The sequence below is a fragment of the Chlorocebus sabaeus genome, chromosome 20 (assembly GCF_047675955.1).
Source record: "Chlorocebus sabaeus isolate Y175 chromosome 20, mChlSab1.0.hap1, whole genome shotgun sequence".
NCBI classification, from domain to species: Eukaryota; Metazoa; Chordata; class Mammalia; order Primates; family Cercopithecidae; genus Chlorocebus; species Chlorocebus sabaeus.
In genome coordinates this window covers 83581753-83606203 of record NC_132923.1, presented here as the reverse complement: position 1 = coordinate 83606203, position 24451 = coordinate 83581753, and the positions used below count along the sequence as shown (strand labels likewise).

General features: G+C 45.0%; 2 protein-coding genes across 3 annotated transcripts; one reads left to right on the top strand and one right to left on the bottom strand.

Annotated features, from left to right (window-relative positions):
• The first annotated feature begins 482 nt into the window (after positions 1-482).
• Positions 483-17577, top strand: CPT2 (carnitine palmitoyltransferase 2). Its single transcript, XM_007978713.3, has 5 exons — positions 483-792; positions 4404-4484; positions 5999-6105; positions 13432-14736; positions 16637-17577. The coding sequence occupies exons 1-5, from the start codon at positions 641-643 to the stop codon at positions 16966-16968; spliced, it is 1977 nt and encodes a 658-aa protein (XP_007976904.1). The 5' UTR covers positions 483-640; the 3' UTR covers positions 16969-17577.
• CZIB (CXXC motif containing zinc binding protein) lies at positions 17478-24451 on the bottom strand. Of its 2 annotated transcripts, XM_007978714.3 has the most exons (8): positions 24363-24451; positions 24055-24138; positions 22661-22717; positions 22218-22299; positions 21976-22007; positions 20187-20264; positions 19392-19457; positions 17478-18124 (listed from the first exon to the last, which is right to left on the bottom strand). In XM_007978714.3, exons 1-8 carry the CDS (start codon positions 24366-24368, stop codon positions 18047-18049), a joined length of 483 nt encoding a protein of 160 aa, XP_007976905.1. In that variant the 5' UTR covers positions 24369-24451; the 3' UTR covers positions 17478-18046. The 2 variants fall into 2 exon arrangements, with proteins under 2 accessions (XP_007976905.1, XP_037856037.1); XM_038000109.2 differs by lacking the exon at positions 22661-22717.

The window sequence follows — 24451 nt, the reverse complement described above, 5'->3', positions numbered from 1 at the left end:
TCAGAGTCATTTTATGTCAATGATCTTCACCTCGGCTTACTAACAACATTGACAACCATTACCGTTTACTGCTTTCCTATTAAGCACCATGCACTGTGCATAACATGTTATCTTTATTTCATATCTAGAATTTTGGGAGGTACGTTGAATCATTACGATCTATCTACTTCTTAGGTGAGGAAATAGAGGTTTAAAATTGAGTCCACAGTCTCGCAGGGATGGAGCCTGGATCAAATTTTGGGTTATCAGATTCCACACACGTTTCTTAGCTTTTCTTTTTTTTTCTTTTTCAGCTCCAATTTCTGTCTTGCTCCAGAAAAGGGAAAGGCGCGGCTGCGGATCTCTGTCTCCGGCCTCCTAGGGAAGGGAAGGGAGACCAGCGGTGCGGAGGCTGGGGCCCCCTTCTGGGTGGGGCCTAGTGGTGGGCGGGGCCTGGCAGTGGGCGGCCCCTGTCCGGAAGGGGCCAGTCAGGGGCGGAGCCGACGGCCTTACAGGGGCCGGAAGTGGCCAGCGGGAGGAGGAGAAGTGGGTTCGGAGTCCTGAAGCAGTGTCCCGGGCCCTAAGGGGCGACGGCGGTCTTGTCTTTAAACTCCAGAACTACCCATTTGCCGCGTTCTCGCCGCCGCAGGCTCCCGGGACGATGGTGCCCCGCCTGCTGCTGCGTGCCTGGCCCCGGGGCCCTGCGGTTGGTCCGGGAGCCCCCAGTCGGCCCCTCAGCGCCGGCTCCGGGCCCGGCCAGTACCTGCAGCGCAGCATCGTGCCCACCATGCACTACCAGGACAGCCTGCCCAGGTGAGCCCGGCCTCCGGGTCCCCGCCGCCCGCTGCCATCCCAGGACCGGCCCCAACATGACTGCAGTCACTCATGACTCTTCTAGTGAACCCGCTTCCGCCCCCAAACCCCTACCATGGAGGCTGCCACATCCCCCAATCTGGAAGTCTTGGGACTTTCAGAATCTCCTAGCACAGGAACCTCAGAACCCTCAAATTGTCTTCCAGAACCCCTCGATGCTATCTCATTCTCCATCTTGAACCCTTCTCAGATTTCCTCTCCATTAACCTGACTTCCAGCCAGCTAAACTAAGTCCTCTTCTCCCTGAAAAATGCCAGACCTGCATATTTCCAGCACCGCTGTAACCCCGCGACTGTGGTATCTCCTGAAGTACTTTAATGACTGCCTCACATTCCTGCCCGGAATGTGGGTAGGCTGATTCCTAATACATCCTGGTTACCATTCCTCAACTTCTCCCAGCACCGCCTTCACCCCTGTCACTCAGGACCCTCAGCCGCACCTCTCGTTTCTCCAGTACTCTGTTCTTTCACCCCCCATCAGCCCCCACAAGCACAGCCCTCAAGTGTTCACCCTTGCCCTCAACTGACCCTTCCCCACGTTTTTAAATCTTTAATCTCCTAAGTCCAGTGTTGACCCGGAAACCTTTCACTCTCTCCAAGCCCTCCTCAACAGGTTCCTTCCCTTAAAATATCCTACCTCATCCACAGTACCCCTTGTAAGTGCAGCTCACCCTCACAGAATTCTAGATACCACCCTCAGTACCCCGTCCACACTCCATCATACTCAGATCCAGGGCCTACCCAAATTTCTCTTCTCCTCCTCACCATGGGCTACCCTGCCTTCGAAACACTTCACCCAGAATCGACTTCCAGTCTGAAAATAGCCCTAGTAAATCCTCTCCCCTTCCCTCCCCCAGTACTTTCTTAAATCCGGCTTCCGATTCTCCCAGCCTTCGAACTCTGCCTTCGCCTGAGCTGCCAGGTCTCCTTCTTCAATATTAGATATTTTCTTCACCCTCTAAACCAAACCTAAACTAACTTCTAACTTACTGAGTAACTCTGTTCCTGGAGCCAAGTTCAAAATTTGTCTCAAAGACCCTTCTCACCTTATTTCTCACCAAACTGTCCTCAGGGATTCCCCGTACCCAGGAGCTAGAGGCCAGGCTCCTTCCCTGTGTGTGAAACAAACATTGTGTCACAGGCCTCACCCGAGCTGCTGGGTTGCTGCTTTTCTCCGCATCGGGGACCATTTAACCCAGCGTCATCACTACATACCCCCACCCTCTCAGGAGGATCGAGTGATTCTTGTGAAATTACATTTTATGCAAACATCTAAGACAAATGAAAATGAGATTATCTACACGTAGCAGGAGGGAGGAAGAAAAAGGGGCTTTGTGCCTGTGGGATAAGCCTGTGTGTATGAGCTGAGCCAGTATGTGGGTGAAAGGTGAGGACGGATGGAACCTGTCTTCACTTGCCAAGTTCAGAGTCAGATGGTCACTGACTTTCAGGCAGGCCTGGGCCCCACCCAGGTTTAAGATCAGAGGGATTTTCTGCACTTTAGAATTGGAAAGCTGGGAAGAATATTCAAGATCATTTATTCCAACCCCATCCACAGCACAGTCTGTAGGAATCTGGAGGTACCAATTCAAACTCCAGTTCAAATAGTACCACTAGTCACCCATGCATAACCTTAAGCAGCCAACCTCTCCCAGACCTCCATTACCTTATTTGTAAATTGGGAGTTAGATGAGAGGTAAGATTCCTTCTCTCTCTCAGATTATAGACTGATAACATGTATAATCTTTCACACTCACTTATTGATGTCATACTTGGTGAAAAGCCCTAACTTTGAGGTCTGGTAGAATGTAGTTTCAGATTCTGGATCTGCAAGTCTTTAGCTATAATTTTGGGCAATTCTGTTAACTTCATTGAGCCAATTTTATTTTGTTTTTTTGAGACAGAGTTTCTCTTTGTTGCCCAGGCTGGAGTGCAGTGGCCCTATCTCGGCTCACTGCAACTTCTGCCTCCCGGGTTCAAAGGATCCTCCCGCCTCAGCCTCCCAAGTAGCTGGGATTACAAGCATGCACCACCACGCCCGGCTAATTTTTGTATTTTTAGTAGAGATGGAGTTTCACCATGTTGGCCAGGCTGGTCTCAAACTCCTGACCTCAAGTGATCTGCCCTTGGCCTCCCAGGTAGCTGGGACCACAGGCGTGCACCATCATGCCTGGCTGATTTCTTGTATTTTTTGTATCTTTTGTAGAGACAGGGTTTCACCATGTTGCCCAGGCTGGTCTTGAACTCCTGGACTCAAGCAGTCTGCCTGCCTCGGCCTCCCAAAGTGCTGAGATTACAGGTGTGAACCACCATGCCCAGCTTCACTCCAGAAATGTTTAAGTAGGACTTTTTTTTTAATCAAATTGCCATTGTCTCTAATGTAGAATTTTGTTTAAAAGGAAGAAGGTAAACTTTCATGAATATCCCTACTGTAATAAAACCAAATTTTAAGAAACATATGTAGGCAACTCTGGATTTATGAGGTAGCTGAGATAGTATTTGGAATTTTTCTGAGTAAGTCAGTGAATGTAAGGGGATCTATGGTGTTAAAGTGTTGTAAATGGGTACTTAGTGCAGTCTAAGTCCATAATGACAGTAAATAATTGATTTATTTTTGTCATATTGTGGATAAACATGCATTAAAAATAAACTGATGAACCACAGTATATCTTATATTAGGCTTTTAAACTGCTTTATGTATCATGTTTCATTTCCTAAGTGACTGATACATTTCAGTATTTTGCATATCAGTGTTAATTTTTAGTTGGTAGAGGCAACCTAACAAACTCTGTTTGTTTTGCTATTAGGGGATATTTCTTTCAATAAAACAAATGAATTGGAAGAGAAAATACAGCTCACTTTACTGTCCATGTGTTTTAATTTCACAATAAGCCAGTAACTTCATCACCATAGCCATCTTTGGGAATTCCTAGCAGAGAGAATGATGAGTAGGCAAATTGCTGTTCCTGTTATTTAAGCACATGGGACTATTTGGTTCTTCCTAATGGCGTTCCTGGTGTCTGGACATGGCTTACTGGTTGATTCCTACCTTTCAGTGACTGTAGCCCCCATATAACTGGCCCTTGGACAGATCTGTGTTTCACTCTTATATAATTATCTGTTGTAAAATGCAGAAGAAAATTTAAAAAATAGAACCTTTTCATTTTATCCTAGGGGAGAAAAATGCAGTTGTTCAAACTAAGGCTAGAATTAAATCAGGGCAATACAGTGTTAGCACAGGTGTTGTCATTTTGACCAGAAAACAGGAATGCTTGGGGCAGCTTCTGCTTCCCCATTTTGAATCTATTATTATTATTTAAGATATTATATTCATATTTTATGTAAAGATTTAGTTGTTATTTTACTTAAAAGTAGAGTTACCACTGATATACTTGGCATTAGTAAACCCACAGATTCTGATTTGTCTGTGGCTTCCAATTATTGGTTTTGGGGGAGGAAATTAATGATCTAGTAATCAGTTCATTAGCTTGTAAAGCTAATTAACCTCTTCCACATACTGTCAGCCTTACACTGACCCTGCTTTCTCCCCAGGCTGCCTATTCCCAAACTTGAAGACACCATTAGGAGATACCTCAGTGCACAGAAGCCTCTCTTGAATGATGGCCAGTTCAGGTAAACACTGAGAACCTTGGGTGAGCATAGTTGGGGTGGTTCAAGACAGGCTGGCAAGTAGTGGTGGACCAAGCTTCAGGGAATGTTTGTGACTTGACTGGGTCTCCAGGAACCCAGAACCTAGTTGTGCCTTTGCAAGTTCAGGAAATAGATTTTCATTCATGAAGGACTGACCGAGCCCTGAGAGTTCCTCTAAACAGGCTCAAGAGAAGATAGTTTATAAGCCAGAATGCCAAATGTGTACTTCCCCTTAGCAGGTGTACCTGGGAGGCTTGCTGGTCCTGGTCATTTATAGAGAGCATGTACCCTTGGAAGGGAGGTCCACTGAGGAGACCATACAGCAGACCAGAAGTCTGCGTTGTAAGCATGTTTATTGAGTTGGATAGCATGCTTCCAAAATGTATGCCCTTTTTCACGAAATTTAGTATATGATCTTATTTGGAATTAGGATTGTGGCAGATGTAATTAGTTAAGATGAGGTTCTACTGGAGTAGTGTGGGTCCTTAATTAAATATGACTGGTGTCCTTGTAAGAAGAAGGCACAGAGACAGCCATATGAGGACACAGGCAGAGACTGGAGTGATGTGTCAACAAGCCAAGGCATGCCAGGGATTGCTGGCAACACCAGAATCTAAGAGAAAGCCATGCAACAGATTCTTCCCCAGTCTTCAGAGAAGATATAGTCCTATTGACACCTGGATTTTGTCCATAAAGCTTCCAGAACTGTGAGAGAATAAATTTCTGTTGTTTTAAGCCACCCAGTTTGTGGTGTTTTGTTATAGCAGTCCTAGGAAGCAAATACAGCATAGAGTTGGAAAATAATATCAAATTTTGTCAAAAAGTGGATTGCATTAAGCTCTTGTAGCCTAGTGTAGTACTCTTTTTTCATAATGGAAATTTTTCTGTACAGGTAACTGGCATTATTGGAATCACAGAACTCTTCACTGGAAGTGATGGAGAAACAGATGAATTATCCATAATCTAGTCCTCTGTTTTCAAGTATTCCTTATTAGTCATTTAAAGTTTCTCTTGATATGGTAATAGCTACCAGTTATTGAGTATTATGTTTTAGGATATTCTGAATCCTTAGCTTTATAAATATTTTTAATCTTGTAAAGTGGTATTATCCGTTTTACACATCAAGAAACTGAGACTCAGATCAAGTAACTTATCCAAGATCACACAGTTTGAAAAGCGACAGAGCTAGGATTCAGACTTAACTTCTGTTGACTCCAGAGCTTGTGTCCTTTTCTCTGTGCCAAACTGCCTCCTAGGGTATGGATTATTTTGTGAGATGTTGATTGATTTTCCTAATCATTCATTTTAAGAAGGTAGTCTAGATTATCAATTTTAGATTGATTCCTGTTCTGGTTAGAGGTACTTTCTGATCTCATTCTGGGTTTTAGGGCTATGCTGTTGGGGACCCAAAATTCTATTCTGAGTTCCTTGCCATGAACTTAAAAATCACGTATTCCCTACCATGGTTTGATTTTGTCTTTTCTTGAATGTTTTAGGAAAACAGAACAATTTTGCAAGAATTTTGAAAATGGGATTGGAAAAGAACTGCACGAGCAGCTGGTTGCTCAGGACAAACAGAATAAACATACAAGCTACATTTCGGGTAGGTAGGCTGGGCTATGGGTATGATTTCTCCCAGAGCCCTCCATAATGAAAAGTAAGGCATATTCTCTCCTGTTTTGGTCTCAGATATTTTTGGTGAGACCAGCAAATGAAGTAACATCTCATCCTCCCTTCCTGAGGAAAATGTTAAGGCTGAGTGTGTTCCTCCTCTACTGAGGTGTTGACTGCAGCCCATGCTCAAGAATGGTGGCCGGCCTTCTCTGTAGGTGGGATTGAGGAAGAACCTAATCAATGGTCCTGTCTGAAAAGGATGCAGGATTAAAGTCCTATGTCCTGTATCATTCTGGGTCCTTCACTGTCAGGCAGAACTGTCCTCTCCAGCCTCTTCTCTCACCACCCACCCTGACACACTTCCTGCTGAACTCCTCATTGATCCCTGAACCCTTAGTCTTTCATTCTTCTGTGCCTTTATCCATGCTGTTCCCTCTACCATTTTTTTGGCCTGGCAAATTCTTCTTTTAAGATCCAGGGAGGATGGTTTTCTGTGAAACCTCAGTCCTTTTTCCACTCCATTCAGAGTTGGTTGCTTCCACCTCTGTTCCTACAGCACTTCTTTTAGTTTATACATTTACCAAGGTTATACATGCACATAGTTTAAAGAATCAGACAGTTCTATAAGGCTTGTTAGGAAAAAGAGCAACTTCCTTATCATTACCTTATTTCCCACTTCTCACTTTCAGCTCCTAAATCTTTTGTTATATACCTCGTATCTCTAAATTAGATACTTACATTAGTGCATCTTGATTTTTTCGCTTTAGTCATTAGCTATTGACATCTCATTGTAGAAGATTAGAATTCAGCAGTATTTTACATCCCACCACATATGTGGGATGTGTATACACGTACTTGCTGTCCCCTCATTCACAGCATAGGGATTTGTAATTTTGGATAACTCAGTATCTAGTGTTTATGCTATTATGATCATATAAACATTATTGTCCGCTGACTCATATAGCATATTGGGATGGTTTTTCCTTTCCAGTACAAAGTTTTTGTTTTCTCTGAAGTTAATAATTATTCCATCCTTTCTTTTGTTTAGTTTCCTATGTGCTTACTAATTTACACCCAGACTCTTCACAAGCTATCTGAATCTCCTCTCAATACATGAAAGCAGATTGGACATTCTATCCATTTTGGTCTTCTTGACAAAACTTCTTCCAGAACTTGCGACATGCTGTAGTCTGGATTTGTGAACCTCTTGGCCTACTGTGAAGCTGCTCTCCTGTGCTCTGTCACCATCAGCCGGGACATCTATCATCACTTTCTCATGTTGGGACTTATGTTTCTTGTCTTTCATATTTTCTTATTTCTTGGCTTTTCTTTCTTTCTTTTTTTTTTTTTTAAATCAAAGCACATATTCCCTTTACTATCTGGAAACAGAACATGGGAAGCAAAAATTTTAAAATGGCCCTTATACTTCATTGATAATTTGGCCGGGTTTGAAATCATTTTTCCACAGAATTTTGGAGCCTTTGCTCCATTGTCTTTTAGCATCCAGTGTTGCTGTTGGTAAATCTAACGTTATTCTGAGACTTAAATCTTTTGACTATTTCTTCTCTCTGCCTTTGGAAGCTTTTTAGAATTTTCTCTTTGTCCCCAGTGTTTTGAAATTTCAGGTAATGTGTTTTAGTGTGAGTCTATTCTTATCCATTTTGTTGGGCCACTCTGTGAGTCCTTTGAATCTGGAATCTCATCCTTCAGGTCTGGGATATTTTCTTGTTTTATTTCTTTGGATTTCTTCCTCTCCATTTTTTTTCTCTGTTTTTTCTTTGTGGAACTGTTATCATTCAGGTGTAGAATTTCCGGGTCTCATCCTCTAATTTTCTTATCTTTTCTCTCACAGTTTTCATCTCTTACTCTTTTTGTTCCATTGTCTTGGGGGACTTTACTTAATTTTAATCTCTCAACCTGTTTTTAAAACTCCTGTTTTCTTATTTTTTGCTTTCACAAGCTCTTTTTTCTTCTTATGGTGTTCTTTTTAAAAATAGTTTATCTCTGAGAATTTTTTTAAAGATCTCGTCTCTCTTCATAGTCTATTGCCTTCAAGTTGCTTTTTTCCTGTTTGCTTTGCCCTTTCTTCAGATGCTTCATAATCCTGTGTTGTCTTAGATATGAATGAGATATTAAAAAGCTCTTGGAAGCTATGTGGATGAGGGTGAGGCTTGTCAGTTACAGATTTGCTCTAATGTGATTGATATGGTTTGGCTCTATGTCCCCACCCAAATCTCATCTTTGAATTGTAATACCCATGTGTTGAGGGAGGGACCTGGAGGGAGGTGATTGGATCATGGGGGCGGTTTTCCCCATGTTGTTCTCATCATAGTGAGTGGTTTCTCACTAGCTCTGATAGTTAAAAAGTATTTGGCAGTTCCCCTGCTTGTTCTCTTTCTCTCCTGCTGCCACGTAAGATGTGCCTTGCTTCCCCTTCACCTTGTGCTGTGATTGTAAGTTTCCTGAGGCCTCCCGAGCCATAAGGAACTGTGAGTCAATTAGACCTCTTTTCTTTATAAATTACCCAGTCTCAGGTAGTTCTTTATAGCAGTGTGAAAATGGACTAATATAGAAAATTGGTACCAGGAGGGGTGCATTGCTACAAAGATACCTGAAAATGTGGAAGCAACTTTGGAACTGGTTAATAGGCAGAGGTTGGAACAGTTTGGAGGGGTCAGAAGAATACAGGAGGGGTCAGAAGAATACAGGAAGATGTCAGACAGTTTGAAACTTCTTAGAGAGTTGTTGAATGGTTTTGACCAAAATGCCGATAGAGATATGGACAACGAAGTCCAGGCTGAGGTGGTCTCAGATGGAGATGAGGAACTTATTGGGAACTAGAGCAAAGGTCACTCCTTACTATGCTTTAGCAGAGAGACTGGTGGCATTTTGTCCCTGTCCTAGAGATCTGCAGAACTTTGAACTTGAGAGAGATGATTTAGGGTGTCAGAAGAAATTTCTAAGCAACAAAGCATTCAAGATGGCTTTTTCTGAAAGCATATGGTCATATGCATTCACAAAGAGATGATCTGAAATTGGAACTTATGTTTAAAAGGGAAGCAGAGCATAAAAGTTTGGAAAATTTGCAGCCTGACCATGCAGTAGAAACGAAAAACCCATTTTCTGGGGAGAAATTCCAGCCACCAGCTGCAGAAATTTGCATAAGTAATGAGAAACCAAATGTTAATAGCCAAGACAATGGGGAAAATGTCTTGAGGGCATTTCAAAGATCTTTACAGTAGCCCCTCCCAGCATAGGCCCAGAGGCCTAAGAGGGAAAAATGGTTTCCTGGGCCCTGCTGCTCTTTGCAGCCTTGGGACATGGTGCCCTGTGTCCCAGGCACTCCAGTTCCAGCCATGGCTAAAAGGGGCTAAGGCACAGCTCTGGCCATTGCTTCAGAGGGTGCAAGCCCCAAGCACTGGAGGCTTTCTTGTGGTGTTGGGCATGCAGGTGTGCAGAAAACAAGAGTTGAGGTTTGAAAACCTCCTCCTAGATTTCAGAGGCTATATGGAAACACCTGGATGTCCAGGCAGAAGTCTGCTGCAGGGGTGAAGCCCTCATGGAGATCCTCTACTAGGGCAATGCAGATGAGAAATATGAGGTTAGAGCCCCCACACAGAGTTCCCAATGGGGAGCCTAGTGGAACTGTGAGAAGAGGGCCACTGCCCTTCAGACCCCAGAATGGTAGATCCACTGACAGTTTGCACCATGTGCCTGGAAAAGCCATAGGCATTCAACACCAGCCTGTAAAAGCAACCATGGGGGCTGTACTCTGCAGAGCCACAGGGGCAGGGCTGCCAAAGGCCTTGGGAGCCCACCCCTTGTATCAGCATGCCCTGGATGTGAGACATGGAGTCAAAGATCATTTTGGAGCTTTAAGATTTAATGGCTGCCCTGCTGGATTTCAGGCTTGCATGGGGCCTGTAGCCCCTCTGTTTGGGCCAATTTCTCCCTTTTAGAATGGGAGCATTTACCCAATGCCTGTAACCCCATTGTATCTTGAAAATAATTAACTTGTTTTTGATTTTACAGACTCATAGGCAGAAGGAACTTGCCTTGACTCAGATGAGACTTTGTACTTGTAATTTTGAGTTAATGCTGGAATGAGTTAAGACTCTGGGGGACTGTTGGGAAGACATGGTTGTGTTTTGAAATGTTAGAAGTACATGAGATTTGGGAGAGGCCAGGGCGGAATGATGTAGTTTGGCTCTGTGTCCCCAACCAAATCTGATCTTTAATTGTAATAATCCCCAAGTGTCAAGGGAGGGACTTAGTGGGAGGTGATTGGATCACGGGGCAGTTTCTCCCATGCGTTTCTTGTGATAGTGAGTTCTCATGAGATCTGATGGTTTAGAAGTGTTTGGCAGTTCCTACTCCTCACTTATTCTCTCTCCTGCTGCCATGTAAGATGTGGCTTGCTTCCCCTTCGCCTTTCGCCAGGATTGTAAGTTTCCTAAGGCCTTCCCAGCCATGCGGAATTAAGTCAGTTAAACTTCTCTTCTTTATAAATTACCCAGTCTCAGGTAGTTCTTTATAGCAGTGTGAAAACAGACTAATACAGTGATCCAGCTAAACTGCTTCCCGGGGTTGCCCCTAATGATAGTGTCATTGGGTTAGAGTCCCTACGGAGGCTTTTCTAGTAAACTGCCAAAAGGTTGCTAGTGTTGTAGATGGTAGGGTAAGTAAGGGAAGAAGATTTGAGATCTCAACTGTGATTCAGGTCTCCCAGTTTTATTTTATTTATTTTATTAGACAGAGTCTCATTCTGTCACCCAAGCTGGAGTGCAGTGGTGCGATCTCGGCTCACTGCAACCTCTGCCTCCTGGGTTCAAGTGATTCTCCTGCCTCAGCCTTCCAAGTAGCTGGGACTACAGGCATGTGCCACTATGCCTGGCTAATTTTTTGTATTTTTAGTAGAGACAGTGTTTCACCATGTTAACCAGGATAGTCTTGATCTCCTGACTTCGTGATACACCCACCTTGCCCTCCCAAAAGTGCTGGGATTACCAGCGTGAGCCACCACACCCAGCCCCCAGTTTTATTTTTTCCAGAGAGTAAAACTTAAGTCTTCTACCAGAGTGCAGAGGGAATCTCAGGTTGTGGTAGTGGTGATATAATTAAACAGTCCTTCAACCAGATGTATCTAGGTTGCCAACTACTGAGCCCTCTGGGGGTTCTGCTGTGCAAATCATATGATTTCTTGGCTTTCTCTCCTGCCAATTTAGGATTGGCTTTCTCCAGTCTGCTTTAGTCATTACCAGTTGCATAAGTGCTTTCCAGCTTCTAGTATTTGTTTTCTCATCTCCCATTCTCTTGGCCTGACTGGTTTATGTCTCTTTGAAATTCTTTTGCTAAGTGGGGGTCAGAGGCATGAATTTATGTCTTCTTACATCAAATATATCTTATCCACCAGTACTTTTCTCTCATTATTTTAGTATTATCTCCCATCATTTAGCATTGCATTATGTTTTAATTATTTGCCTCCTTCACCAGAGTTTTTCAGAATCAGAGACCATGTCCTATTCCTCTCTAAATCCCCTGGACCAAGGCCTGGCACAGCACTGATTCTCAAGGGATGGAATGAGTGGATGGACCAACAAATGAGTAATAGACAAATCTGCATCTATTAATCCTTTTCCCAGTGCTATACATATAAATGTTATTTGCCTGAATGAAAGATGGTCCTTTAATTTATAGAGTTTATTCATGCTTACTAATCCAAGAAGGAACTTTCCCTGACATATTTTCTGATAAAATACTGCTTTTGGAATTTTTACAGGTAAAACATCTACAAGAACTCAGAGGGCTAGTCTGAGTGATCCATGCACTGATAGTTCTAATAGCCTTTTGAGTACTTTCTAAACAGGGAGTGCACAAATGTACACTGTACACAGAAGGACAATGAAGATGTTCCCCCCTTGTCGGGGGGCAGTCAAGTATGATTGTTGCCCCTGAAAGGAGATGAAGCAAGAGAAACCTAAAGAGATGGGGTGGGAATTAACTATTCTGTTCCAACATGAATGCAAGTGGAGTGTTACCATATTTTATTCCTTTAAACCCAGAAAGGAAAACAAAGAGGAAGAAAAAGCAATTAATAAACATTAGGAAAATGCAAACCAAATCTGCAGTGCTATACTACTTTACACCTACCAGAATATCTCCACGCAACAAGACATATGATAACAAGTGCTGCTGAGAATGTGGAAAAATTGGAACCCTCATAGACAGCTGGTGGGAATGGTGCAGCCACTTTGGAAAACATCTTGGCAGTTCCTCAAAGGTTAAACAGAGACTTACCATGTGATAGCAATTCTACTCCTGGCTATGTCCATATAAAAACATGTATAAGAATGTTCATAACAACATAATTCTTAATAGCTAGGCACAGTGGCTCACACCTGTAATTCTAGCACTTTAAGAGGCTGAGGTGAGAGGATTGCTTGAGGCCAGGAGCTTGAAACCAGCCTAAGCAACATAGTAAGACCCCATCTCTACAAAAAATAAAAAAATTAGCCAGGCTGGTGGTGTGCATCTGTAGTCCTGGCTACTTGGGAGGGTGACGTGGGAGGATCGCTTGAGCCCAGGGTTCAAGGCTGCAGTGAGCCGTGATCACACCACTGCAATCCAGCCTGGACAACAGAAATCCGGTGTGTCTTAAAAGAAAAAAAGGCAATGTAATTCATAATAGAGTGGAAACAGTTCAAATGTCCATTAACTGATGAGTGCATAAACAAAATATAGTATATCCGTATAATGGAATATTATTCAGCCATAAGAAGAAATGAAGAACTTACATGCTACAACATGGATGAATCTTAAAAACATTATTAGGAGGCCAAGGCGGGTGGATCACCTGAGGTCAGGAGTTTGAGACCAGCCTAGCCTGCCCAACATGGTGAAACCCCATCTCTACTAAAAATCAAAAAATTAGCTGGGCATGGTGGAGGGTGCTTGTAATCCCAGCTACTCGGGAGACTGAGGCAGGAGAATCACTTCAATCCGGGTAGCGGAGGTTGCAGTGAGCCAATATTGCGGCACTGTACTCCAGCCTGGGTGACAGGAGCAAGACTCCGTCCCAAAAAAACAAAACAAAAACATTATTATAAGTGATAGAAGCTAGATGCAAAACACCATATATTGCATGACCCCATTTATATGTCTTGAATTATTGCAGAGCAAAAACATTCAGGGAATTCTCCCCGCTGGAGGTTGATGCCATTTCCTTTGCCTATGCTTGAATTTTTTTTCTTCTTCAAATTTTATTTTTAGGAATAGCATTAACATTTTATGTTATTTTTTTCTTTTTATTTTTTAGGACCCTGGTTTGATATGTACCTATCTGCTCGAGACTCCGTTGTTCTGAACTTTAATCCATTTATGGCTTTCAATCCTGACCCAAAATCTGAGTATAACGACCAGCTCACCCGGGCAACCAACATGACTGTTTCTGCCATCCGGTTTCTGAAGACACTCCGGGATGGCCTTCTGGAGCCAGAAGTGTTCCATTTGAACCCTGCAAAAAGTGACACTGACACCTTCAAGAGACTCATACGCTTTGTGCCTTCCTCTCTGTCCTGGTATGGGGCCTACCTAGTCAATGCATATCCCCTGGATATGTCCCAGTATTTTCGGCTTTTCAACTCAACTCGTTTACCCAAACCCAGTCGGGATGAACTCTTCACTGATGACAAGGCCAGACACCTCCTGGTCCTAAGGAAAGGAAATTTTTATATCTTTGATGTCCTGGATCAAGATGGGAACATTGTGAGCCCCTCAGAAATCCAGGCGCATCTGAAGTACATTCTCTCAGACAGCAGCCCCGCCCCCGAGTTTCCTCTGGCATACCTGACCAGTGAGAACCGAGACATCTGGGCAGAGCTCAGGCAGAAGCTGATGAGTAGTGGCAATGAGGAGAGCCTGAGGAAAGTGGACTCGGCTGTGTTCTGCCTCTGCCTAGATGACTTCCCCATTAAGGACCTTGTCCACTTGTCCCACAACATGCTGCATGGGGATGGCACAAACCGCTGGTTTGATAAATCCTTTAACCTCATTATCGCCAAGGATGGCTCTGCTGCTGTCCACTTTGAGCACTCTTGGGGTGATGGTGTGGCAGTGCTCAGATTTTTTAATGAAGTATTTAAAGACAGCACTCAGATCCCTGCCATCACTCCACAGAGCCAGCCAGCCACTGCTGACTCTACTGTCACTGTGCAGAAACTCAACTTCAAGCTGACTGATGCCTTAAAGACTGGCATCATGGCTGCTAAGGAGAAGTTTGATGCCACCATGAAAACCCTCACTATCGACTGCCTCCAGTTTCAGAGAGGAGGCAAAGAATTCCTGAAGAAGCAGAAGCTGAGTCCTGATGCAGTTGCCCAGTTGGCCTTCCAGATGGCCTTCCTGCGGCAGTACGGGCAGACAGTGGCCACCTATGAGTCCTGTAGCACTGCCGCATTCAAGCACGGCCGCACTGAGACCATCCGCCCGGCCTCCATCTATACAAAGAGGTGCTCTGAGGCCTTTGTCAGGGAGCCCTCCAGGCACAGTGCTGGCGAGCTTCAACAGATGATGGTTGAATGTTCCAAGTACCATGGCCAGCTGACCAAAGAAGCAGCAATGGGTGAGGCAGGGGTGGGGAGCATGCCCTTGGGTCTTGTCCTCAGTGCTTGAGTAAGCAAGCCTAAGTCATATTCTACTCCAAATCTGATTTCTACCCCTTCACTAAGTTTAATCCATCGCCAACTCCCCAAATAAGTTTTCTTTTCTACCCTAGCAGTCTGAACAGCCACACTAGCTACTAGGGATCAGAATGTTCTTGCCTCCTAAGCAGGCGTGGGGGAATGCATGTGACTTTGTGCTCATTTAAGGTCACTCTGAGCTGTGACGTGTCATTCTTTTTCTTTTTTTTGGAGACAGTTTCCCTCCTTCATCCAGGCTGGAGTGCAATGGCATGATCTTGGCTCACTGCAACCTCTGCCCCCAGGTTCAAGTGATTCTCCTGCCTCTGCCTCCCGAGTAGCTGGGATAATAGGCACCCACCACCATGCCTGGCTAATTTTTGTATTTTTAGTAGAGATGGGGTTTTGCCATTTTGGCCAGGCTGGTCTTGAACTCCTGACCTCAGGTGATCCCCCCGCCTTGGCTTCCCAAAGTGCTAGGATTACAGACGTGAGCCACCGCGCCTGGCCCTTTTTGGAGACACAGTCTCATTCTGTCACCCAGGCTGGAGTGCAGTGGTGCAATCATGGCTTACTGCAGTGTCAACTTCCTTGGCTCAAACAATCTTCCTGCCTCAGTCTCCCAAGTAGCTGGGACTATAGGCATGCACCACCATGCCTGGCTAATAATTTTTTTTTTTGATGGAATTTGTTGCCCAGGCTGGAATGCAATGGCACAATCTCGGCTCACTGCAACCTCTGCCTCCTGGGTTCAGGTAATTTTCCTGCCTCAGCCTCCTGAGTAGCTGGGACTACAGGCTCACAGCACCATGCCCAACTAATTTTTATATTTTCAGTAGAGATGGGGTTTCACTGTGTTGGCCAGGCTGGTCTTAAACTCCTGACCTCGTGATCCACCTGCCTCGCCCTCCCAAAGTGCTGGGATTACAGGTGTGAGCCACCACTCCGGGCCTAATTTTTAAAATTTTTTGTAGAGATGAGGTCCCGCTGCATTGCCCAGGCTGGTCTCAAACTCCTGGGCTCAAGCAATCCTCCTGCCTCGGCACTAGGATTATAGGCGTGCACCGCTGCACCCAGTCTCCTTTTTCTGTTACTCATTGGTTATCAGACTGACTTTTGAAAATTTAGGATTTCTAAACTTGTGGCCCCACTAACTTCACCTCAGTTGTAGTGTGTCTGCTCTCTGTAAACAGGTCATCTCAGAAACTCTTCCCAGTTGTCATCTGTCATTACCTTTCTTTGATAAAATTCAAGACCTGGAAAGGACCTGGAGGGTCACAGTTGTCCTTTCATGTTGCTATGAAGTGCTGGGAGTGAAGGGGACCTCCAAGACATTCTAGTCTTCTCTTCCTCCATTTTATAAGGAGAAGACCAAGCCACTGGCCCGGTTACACAGCAAATTAGGAAGACTGAGATTAGAACCCTGGTCAAACAGACTTTCCATTTTGTTCCACTGACTCAATCTTCTCTTTTACACTTGAATCAGACTTACAGTTTTATCATAGTTTTTGAGTCCATAGCTCTCTTTGTGTACTGTCTTGACTCTTTGACTAAACTGATTTCAAATCTTTAAAATTGTGCTTTCCTTTTAGGTTCATTTTTAGCTCAGCTGTTGACAGCTATTTTTAAATATGACATAATACATTTTCTAAATAATTTGAAATATTCTAGCTTGAGCTGCTCTGAAGGTTAGTCAGCTGGTGGTGGGCATAGAGGTAGACAGAGCCTTCCCCCACTCTCAAGGATGCTGTGATGGGTATTCCTACCATGTGGTAAGTGGGGAGGTTTTCCTGAGGTCCTTTTCTGTCCTTGGACTCTAGTTTTCCATTTTGTTTCTCACAGGTCAGGGCTTTGACCGACATTTGTTTGCTCTGCGGCACCTGGCAGCAGCCAGTGGGATCATCTTGCCTGAGCTCTACCTGGACCCTGCATACGGGCAGATAAACCACAATGTCCTGTCCACGAGCACGCTAAGCAGCCCAGCAGTGAACCTTGGGGGCTTTGCCCCCGTGGTCTCTGATGGCTTTGGTGTTGGATATGCTGTTCATGGCAACTGGATAGGCTGCAATGTCTCTTCCTACCCAGGCCGCAATGCCCGGGAGTTTCTCCAATGTGTGGAGAAGGCCTTAGAAGACATGTTTGATGCCTTAGAAGGCAAATCCATCAAAAGTTAACATCTTGGCAGATGAAAAGCTACCATCACTTCCTCATCATGAAAACTGGGAGGCTGGGCATGGTGGCGTATGCCTGTAATCCCAGCACTTTGGGAGGCTGAGGTGGGTGGATCACTTGAGGTCAGGAGTTTGAGACCAACCTGGTCAACACGGTGAAACCTCATCTCTACTAAAAATACAAAAACTAGCTGGGCATGGTGGCACGTGCCTATAATCCCAGCTACTTGGGAGGCTGAAGCAGAATTGCTTGAACCCAGGAAGTAGAGGTTGCAGTGAGCTGAGATTGCACCACTGCACTCCGGCCTGGGCAACAGAGCGAGACTCTGTCTCAAAAAAACAAAAAAGAAAAAAAAAAATTGGGGCCTATGTAGCCAGTGGGTGCTATTCTGTGAAACTAATCATAAGCTGCCTAGGCAGCCAGCTACAGGCTTGAGCTTTAAAATCATGGTTTTAAAGCTAAACGTGTAATTTCCACGTGGGACTAGATCACAACTAAAGATAACACGAGATTTCAGTTTTAAGGGCATTTAATCAGGAGGAAAGGTTTGGAAAACTAACTCAGGTGTATTTATTGTTTAAGCCAGAAATAAAGTTTAATTTTTGCTTGAAGATGGTTCTTAATTTTTTTTTAACCTAATTCGTAATCCTCACAAAGATCTTTCCAACAGCAAGTTCAGTAAGTTCAGGTAATAGTACGTCACCATTGGCTTCTGGCTCATTGAGTGATGGTGGGATCGCAGTTTCCTCTCTGTAAACTTGCCCTTTACTGGGGAGATACCATCTCCTTAAAAATACTCTTCATATTCCTAAGGAGTGAACTGCTGCTGCACGAATTCTTATTTGCGGAGGAAGTAGCTGCTTCCTTACTTCACCTTCATGCACCAGTGCAGCATGAACAGGGGCTTTATTGATGGGGCTTGGGAAACTGTAATAAAGTCCAGCATGCAGGACTTTATTGTTGAAGGTTTGGTATAGCCGCCAGGAGACAAGGGGCAAAGGAACCAGCCTCTGTGGGCTCTGCTGCTTGGAGTACATTGTCCTTTCTCAGTTTGTAAGGGCAACTGTGCAGGAAGAGGGATCAGCACTTCACAAACTGGTGGGTGACCTCGTAGATTCCCACAGACTCCTGGGCCTTTTCATCATAGTCAGTCCAGTCCTGGGAAACAAAATGGCAATGTGAGCCTCACAAGGCAGAATGCAGCAGTGTGGAGAGCAGAGAACTGGGACTTAAAAGGCCCAGCTCAGGCTTTGACGCAAATAATCATGAACATGTATGACCCTGAACAAAGCCAGATAACTCAGGCCTGAATTCTAGCTCTTTCAGTTGTGTGACTGGGCAAATCACTTAACTTCTCTAAGCCTCTTCTCCGAGTCCTGTCTTCTATTTAAAAAAAAACAAAAAAAGGACAACAATGGAGTTCATATTGAATGTTGAAAGAATCAAATGAAGTAACACATTTAAAAGAACTCAGCAGCCGGGCGTGGTGGCTCATGCCTGTAATCCCACACTTTGGGAGGCCAAGGCAGGTGGATCATTTGAGGTCAGGGGTCCGAGACCATCCTGGCCAACAAGGTGAAACCCCATCTCTACTAAAAATACAAAAAATAGCCAGGAATCGTGGTAGGCACCTGTAATCCCAGCTACTTGGGAGGCTGATGCAGGAGGATCACTTGAGCCCAGGAGGCAGAAGTTGCAGTGAGCTGACACTGTGTCACTGCACTCCAGCCTGGGCAACAGAGTGAGACTGTCTCAAAAAATAAAATAAAATAAAATAAAATAAAACAAAATAAAATAAAAGCACTCAGCATAGTGAGTGCCTGGCACATATAAGAGCTCAGTAAATGCTAGCTGCTGTTACTAGGTGCTATGCAAATGAAATGAAGTTTTTGTCCTTCAAGGCCTGAGCACAAGGCTTTTTTATCTGCAGGGTAGTAATACGTCCAGTAATACAGACTCTTTCTTGTTCTTCATGGTAGTTAGGTGCAATAAAGCCGCCACAAACACTGAATTAGGGAATACTGAATGAATACTCCCTGGAGAAATACAGGGTTAGGTTCCTATGAGCCTCTGGTCACATTTTCATCAACCAATCAATCATCTAGCTTTATGTGTTTCTGTTTAAAGATACCTTACTTAATATATATTGTTGATTCATGAACTCACAGCCAGCAGCACTATAGCTCATGCCTGAATAAAGCTTATCTAACACGTATTCTCTCTGTAAGGGGCATCATAGCTTTTCCATATGTAGGAACATTAGAAAGCACTTATAGCACTATACTTGTGGCCATTTCAACAGCAAAATCACTAACAAAAAGCACAAAAATACAAAGTTGGCTTTCCATTGATGAGCTTTGTCCACCAAAAAAATATTTCCCACCAGGTGCCCTATAATACCTCCCAGAGCCCCCAAGTCTCATACCTTCTCCTGCAAATCAATGTCACTGAAGACTGTCCCTGACTCCACACCTTCAGCAGCAAACCCAGCCTGCAGGGGACAAGAAGGTACCAGTTAGTTTTGGCAAGAGGAGGCATTGGGCTCTAAGTGAGGGCTGGCCAGGTTGCTGGCTCTTCTCACACTTTTGGGATGGAGGACAGAGATGCAGTACGAGCACCTGTCTTGGAATAACTGCTGATCTTCCAGGACCCGGCAGCTGCCTCAGAACTAGAGTGATGGTTTCTCTGAATTACAGCCCTGGACCAGAAGGCAGCAGGTGCAGCATAATCCCTTCCACTACCCCTGGTTTGCTGAAGGCCCCTGGGCATGTCATTTCCCAGGTTGGACCTTAGTTATTTATAAAATGGGGATGAAGTATTTGCTCTTCTGCCTACCTCACAGATTTGTTGTGAGGTGAAACATGCACAAATAAAGGGGGATAAGCACCAGCTCAAGTCAGATAGACCTGGGTTGAAACTATAGCTCCATTGCTTACTGTGTGACCCTGAGCAAGTTGCAACATCTCTTCAGTTCCTTACTCATCTGAAGAACAGGATGAATAAATTCATAGGGTTACCATGAGGATCAAATGTGGTAACATATGAAAATGACAGCATGGGTGCCCAAGCATACAGCAGCCACTTAATAATGGACAATTATTACTACCACTAGAAAGGAGAAATGTCTAGTCCATGGTCTCTGTAGGTAGCAAAGTTCTGGCTGTCACTTCACGCATCCCCTCCCCAAAGACAGAGATTCCACAGAAAGATACATACACACCTGGGGCTGGAAATCAACTGGTTCAAGGCCCCTGCACTCAAACTCCACTATTGTCTTGAAGTTCTCATTGTCTTCAGCCTAGAAAGGAAGTGTGTTGAAGAGGTAGGCCCAAAAGAGCTCTCAAGATGACCTCATGGCTCCTCTCCTTCCCACCAAATGGGCACTTACTGCCCCTGGAGGCCTACCATGAGACCCAGGAACAACTCATCCCCTTCTTAGAGGAAGCCTGCCTTGGGCACCTGCTCCCTGTGAGGCTTTCTGTAGACAGTAGACATGGAGGCTGCAGAAGAGTGTGGATGCTGGCGTCAGCCTGCCTGGATGTAAGGTAAGCTCTGCCTCTCTTCCCCTCTGGGCCCAAGATTCCTAAATTGTCAAATACAGCCGAGGAAACCTCTACAATTTTATTGTGAGATTTTGAAATGCATATAAAGTGCCCAGCACAGTGCTCAATAAATAGTAAATAAAATTATCAACACCAAAAATATGAACAAGAATGTTAAGCTCCAAAGTCTCTAGATCATCCAAACAGACCCAGTACACTTAGCCATAGCCTTTTGCTCACTATCTGCCATTAAGTAAGGGAGAGAGCTGACTTACAGCGGTTGAAATGGTTATGCATGTGGAGGGGACACCTCTTGCGGGGTAGATGGCCAACAAATTCATGCCTACCTGACCTATGGGCTTAGGGACCACAAGTGCCATGCCTACACATTCAGTCTCATCCTGTCATTCACTGTAAAAATAATTTCCTGCACACTGACTGGATTTTGACCAGAAGGAAAACAGAGCAGAAGCTCTGGGATCTGGAACAGTGAAGAGCCTCGGACTCTGGTACTGGTAAGGCATTTCTCTGTTAGGGCCCTAGTTCGATTCTTATTTGTCTATATTTTCCACTAGACTATTATGTACTTGAGGGCAAGTCCTCATTTCATTTCTCTTTAACTTCAGGACAAAGCCAAGAATTTGGCACAACTCAAGATACTTTACATAAATACCAAATAAGGAATAGGTGAATACAAATAACTGGCTTTCTTTAAACAAAGAGACCCAAAGCACACACTCCCTCCCTCACCTTTGGGCTAACTTGTTCCATAGTAACATATAACTGTCTAATAACATTGATACTATAAAGGATGGGATGCACCAAAGGACTACCCCACCTACGGTTTCAGAGAAAGCTTGCTAGTCCCCTAAAATGAAGACAAGGCAAGTGCTCTCAGTGATGCAAACTGAACGGCTAGATTGTGTCAGAGGTCCCCTGAGATCCCACAGCCCAGCCCTCATAAGAAGACACTGCAAGAGGCAATATACCAAGCACTCAGTGTACAGTGAATAAATGACTGAGGGAAAGAATAAGTTCATGAGGCCGGGCGCGGTGGCTCAAGCCTGTAATCCCAGCACTCTGGGAGGCCGAGACGGGCGGATCACGAGGTCAGGAGATCAAGACCATCCTGGCTAATACGGTGAAACCCCGTCTCTACTAAAAAAATACAAAAAACTAGCCGGGCGAGGTGGCGGGCGCCTGTAGTCCCAGCTACTCGGGAGGCTGAGGCAGGAGAATGGCGTAAACCCGGGAGGTGGAGCTTGCAGTGAGCCAAGATCCGGCCACTGCACTCCAGCCCGGGCGACAGAGCGAGACTCCGTCTCAAAAAAAAAAAAAAAGAATAAGTTCATGAGTGAATATCCTATGGCAGGTCACTCTGATGCAGGCATGACTCTAGAACCCAGACCTACTAACTCCAGTTAGGATTTAAACCCACCATCCCTGCCACTACAGCAACAAACTTACATTGTAAGGCTTGATAGTGCTGCTTAATATCTCTGAAATAGAAAAGAGAACACAAAGTTGACTTGAGTCCATGCCCTGGCCCCAGCCAGGTGCCCAGATGTGGCCCTGAAAAAGATCGCGCTGCACAGGTGTCGGCATCTTAGGCTTGACTCCACCCTCAGGTAACATGAGTCTACTTTCAGCCTGGTGCCAGGAAGCTGTGGGCCACCCTGGCAGAACTCAGTATGCACAGCCTGACCTACCGATGGAATTTTCTCTTGCACACAGCTTGCACTTCTGGACCATGGAAGCACTGCCACGGCCCCCCTTCAGTGCCACACTGTCCTGGCAAAAAGCAAACAGAACTTTCAGTCACAAATGAATTAGATGTACGGTCCTGAGGAGATTGAGCCCACCATTTATTGTCCACTGAAAGAGACCAAGACCCAGAAAGGGTAACTTACTAGGACAAGACTCCTGGGAAGGCTTCCTGAGGAAAATAAAAAGAGCTTCTCCTTGATTTTGAACTCTGCCTCATATCTCAAAGATGTCTGTTGAACCCAGTGCTGATCACACTGACACCTGCCCTCCCAAACCACAAAAAGCAGGGAGCAAAGAACTGGAGAGATGAAGGCCAGTTTCCCCAAATCCCTGCCCAGAAGTGTATGTGTGTTTGTGCGTGTTTATGATGGGGGGGAACAGTTACCATCAGCCGGATGTACTGCCACTTGTCCGAAATCTCACCACAGTTGCCACATTTCATCTTTGGGGGAAAAAGAATGTTAGTAAAGCAGCTGGCTCAGCTGGGCAGACACCAAGGAAGGGGTAAGAGCAGTGGGAGGTGGGCAGGCTCATGGCCTACCTTCTCGTTGGCAATCTCACTTCATCCCTAACACCAGCCCCAGCAAGGACAAAACTAGACCTATCTCTAGGCAAAGGGTAGATAGGTAAGGCTGTTTAATATGCCGGCATGCCCACCCTCCTCTATGAAGTGCTCAGTGTGGCCAGGGATTCAAGGCATCTGTGGTGCAGAAATGGCTTCAATGGGGGTGGGGGGAAATAGGGAGAGATTTGTTAAAAGATACAAAATTACACCTATATGGGAAGAATAAGTTCTAGTGTTCTATAGCACTGTAGGGTGACTATAGCTAACAATAAGAGTTTCAAATAGCTAGGATATTAAATGCTCCCAACACAAAGAAACGATACATGTTTGAGATGAATATGCTAACTACCTTGATCTGATCACTATATATTACATATATCGCAACATCACCATATACCCCATAAATATGTACAATTCTTATGTGTCAATTAAGAAAAAAAAAAAAAAGAGAAATGGCCTCAGCAGGCCCCCCACCCACTCTGCTTGGTTGGCTTTATGGTCCCACAGGCCCTGTATGTCACTGGTGTATTTATCACTCTGTTGTGACTCTATTTTTCTGTCTCCTTCACTCGATTCGGCTTCTTGAAGCCAAAGAACAGATTCTCCCAAGTAAGCCCTGGTATTCAGGCTTCAAAATCCTGGGAAATAAAAGTAGTCCGGAGGCAGCTTCCTGAAGAACAGGGCTTTTGAAAGGTAGAGAAGGATGCTGGGATTTTGACCAGGAGGAAAACAGAGCAGACGCTCTGGGATCTGGAACAGTGAAGTGCCTCGGACGGCTGGAGAAGGGGAGACCTCTGTAGACCATGCCGCTAGGGTACTAGCTCTACCAGTGTGGGAGGGAAAAGGAAGGGTGGATTACGCACAAAATTAAACTATTTCACAATAAAGAAAACCAAATCAATAAACGAAAGGCGAACTATTCACCTTATTAAATAATCACAACGTCCCTTCAAGTAGCATTTCGTTTAGTGTCCGTTTACAGACCACGAAACATTTAACACAGGGAAAAACTACAAAATGAAGCTTTCCAAGACTGCCAGTTAGAGATAAACCAATACACTTTAATAAAAAGCAAACGTAAAATTCTAACTAGGAAAACCCCGAACACTTAATGTGCCTAGTTAAATATTTTCTCATACTGCCGGAGAGAAGGCTCCGGTTCAGCACTGAGATCAGGACGGGCCGCCACTCCCTGGGCCCCGCCCCGGCCGCACCTTCAGGTACCACCGGAAGTCCTCGCCCACGGGCCGGAGGTTGGTGATGTTCTCCAGCGTGGCTTTGAGTTGCAGCGCGATTTTCTGAGGGGGAGGGCCAGAGTAACTGCGTCAGCCGTGCTTGCGCAGCTCCACGCCGGCCCGACCCTCCCGCATTCCCAGCCATGGGTGTCACAGGGAGACATTCCTTCTGCTTCCTGCTCCTTCAGCGCGAACCCACTCGCTTCATCTCCTCCTGGCGCGAGCTCTTGCCTCCCAGACCCTCGCCACCTCCCCTCCGTGTCCCCGCGGCGGGCGGCTCCCCTCACCCCCATGGTGACCCGCTCCGCCCGGTGCTGGCTGCGGCCGTTGCTTTTCGGCGCGTCGTAAAAGGCGAGTGCAGTCTGCGCACCCTCAG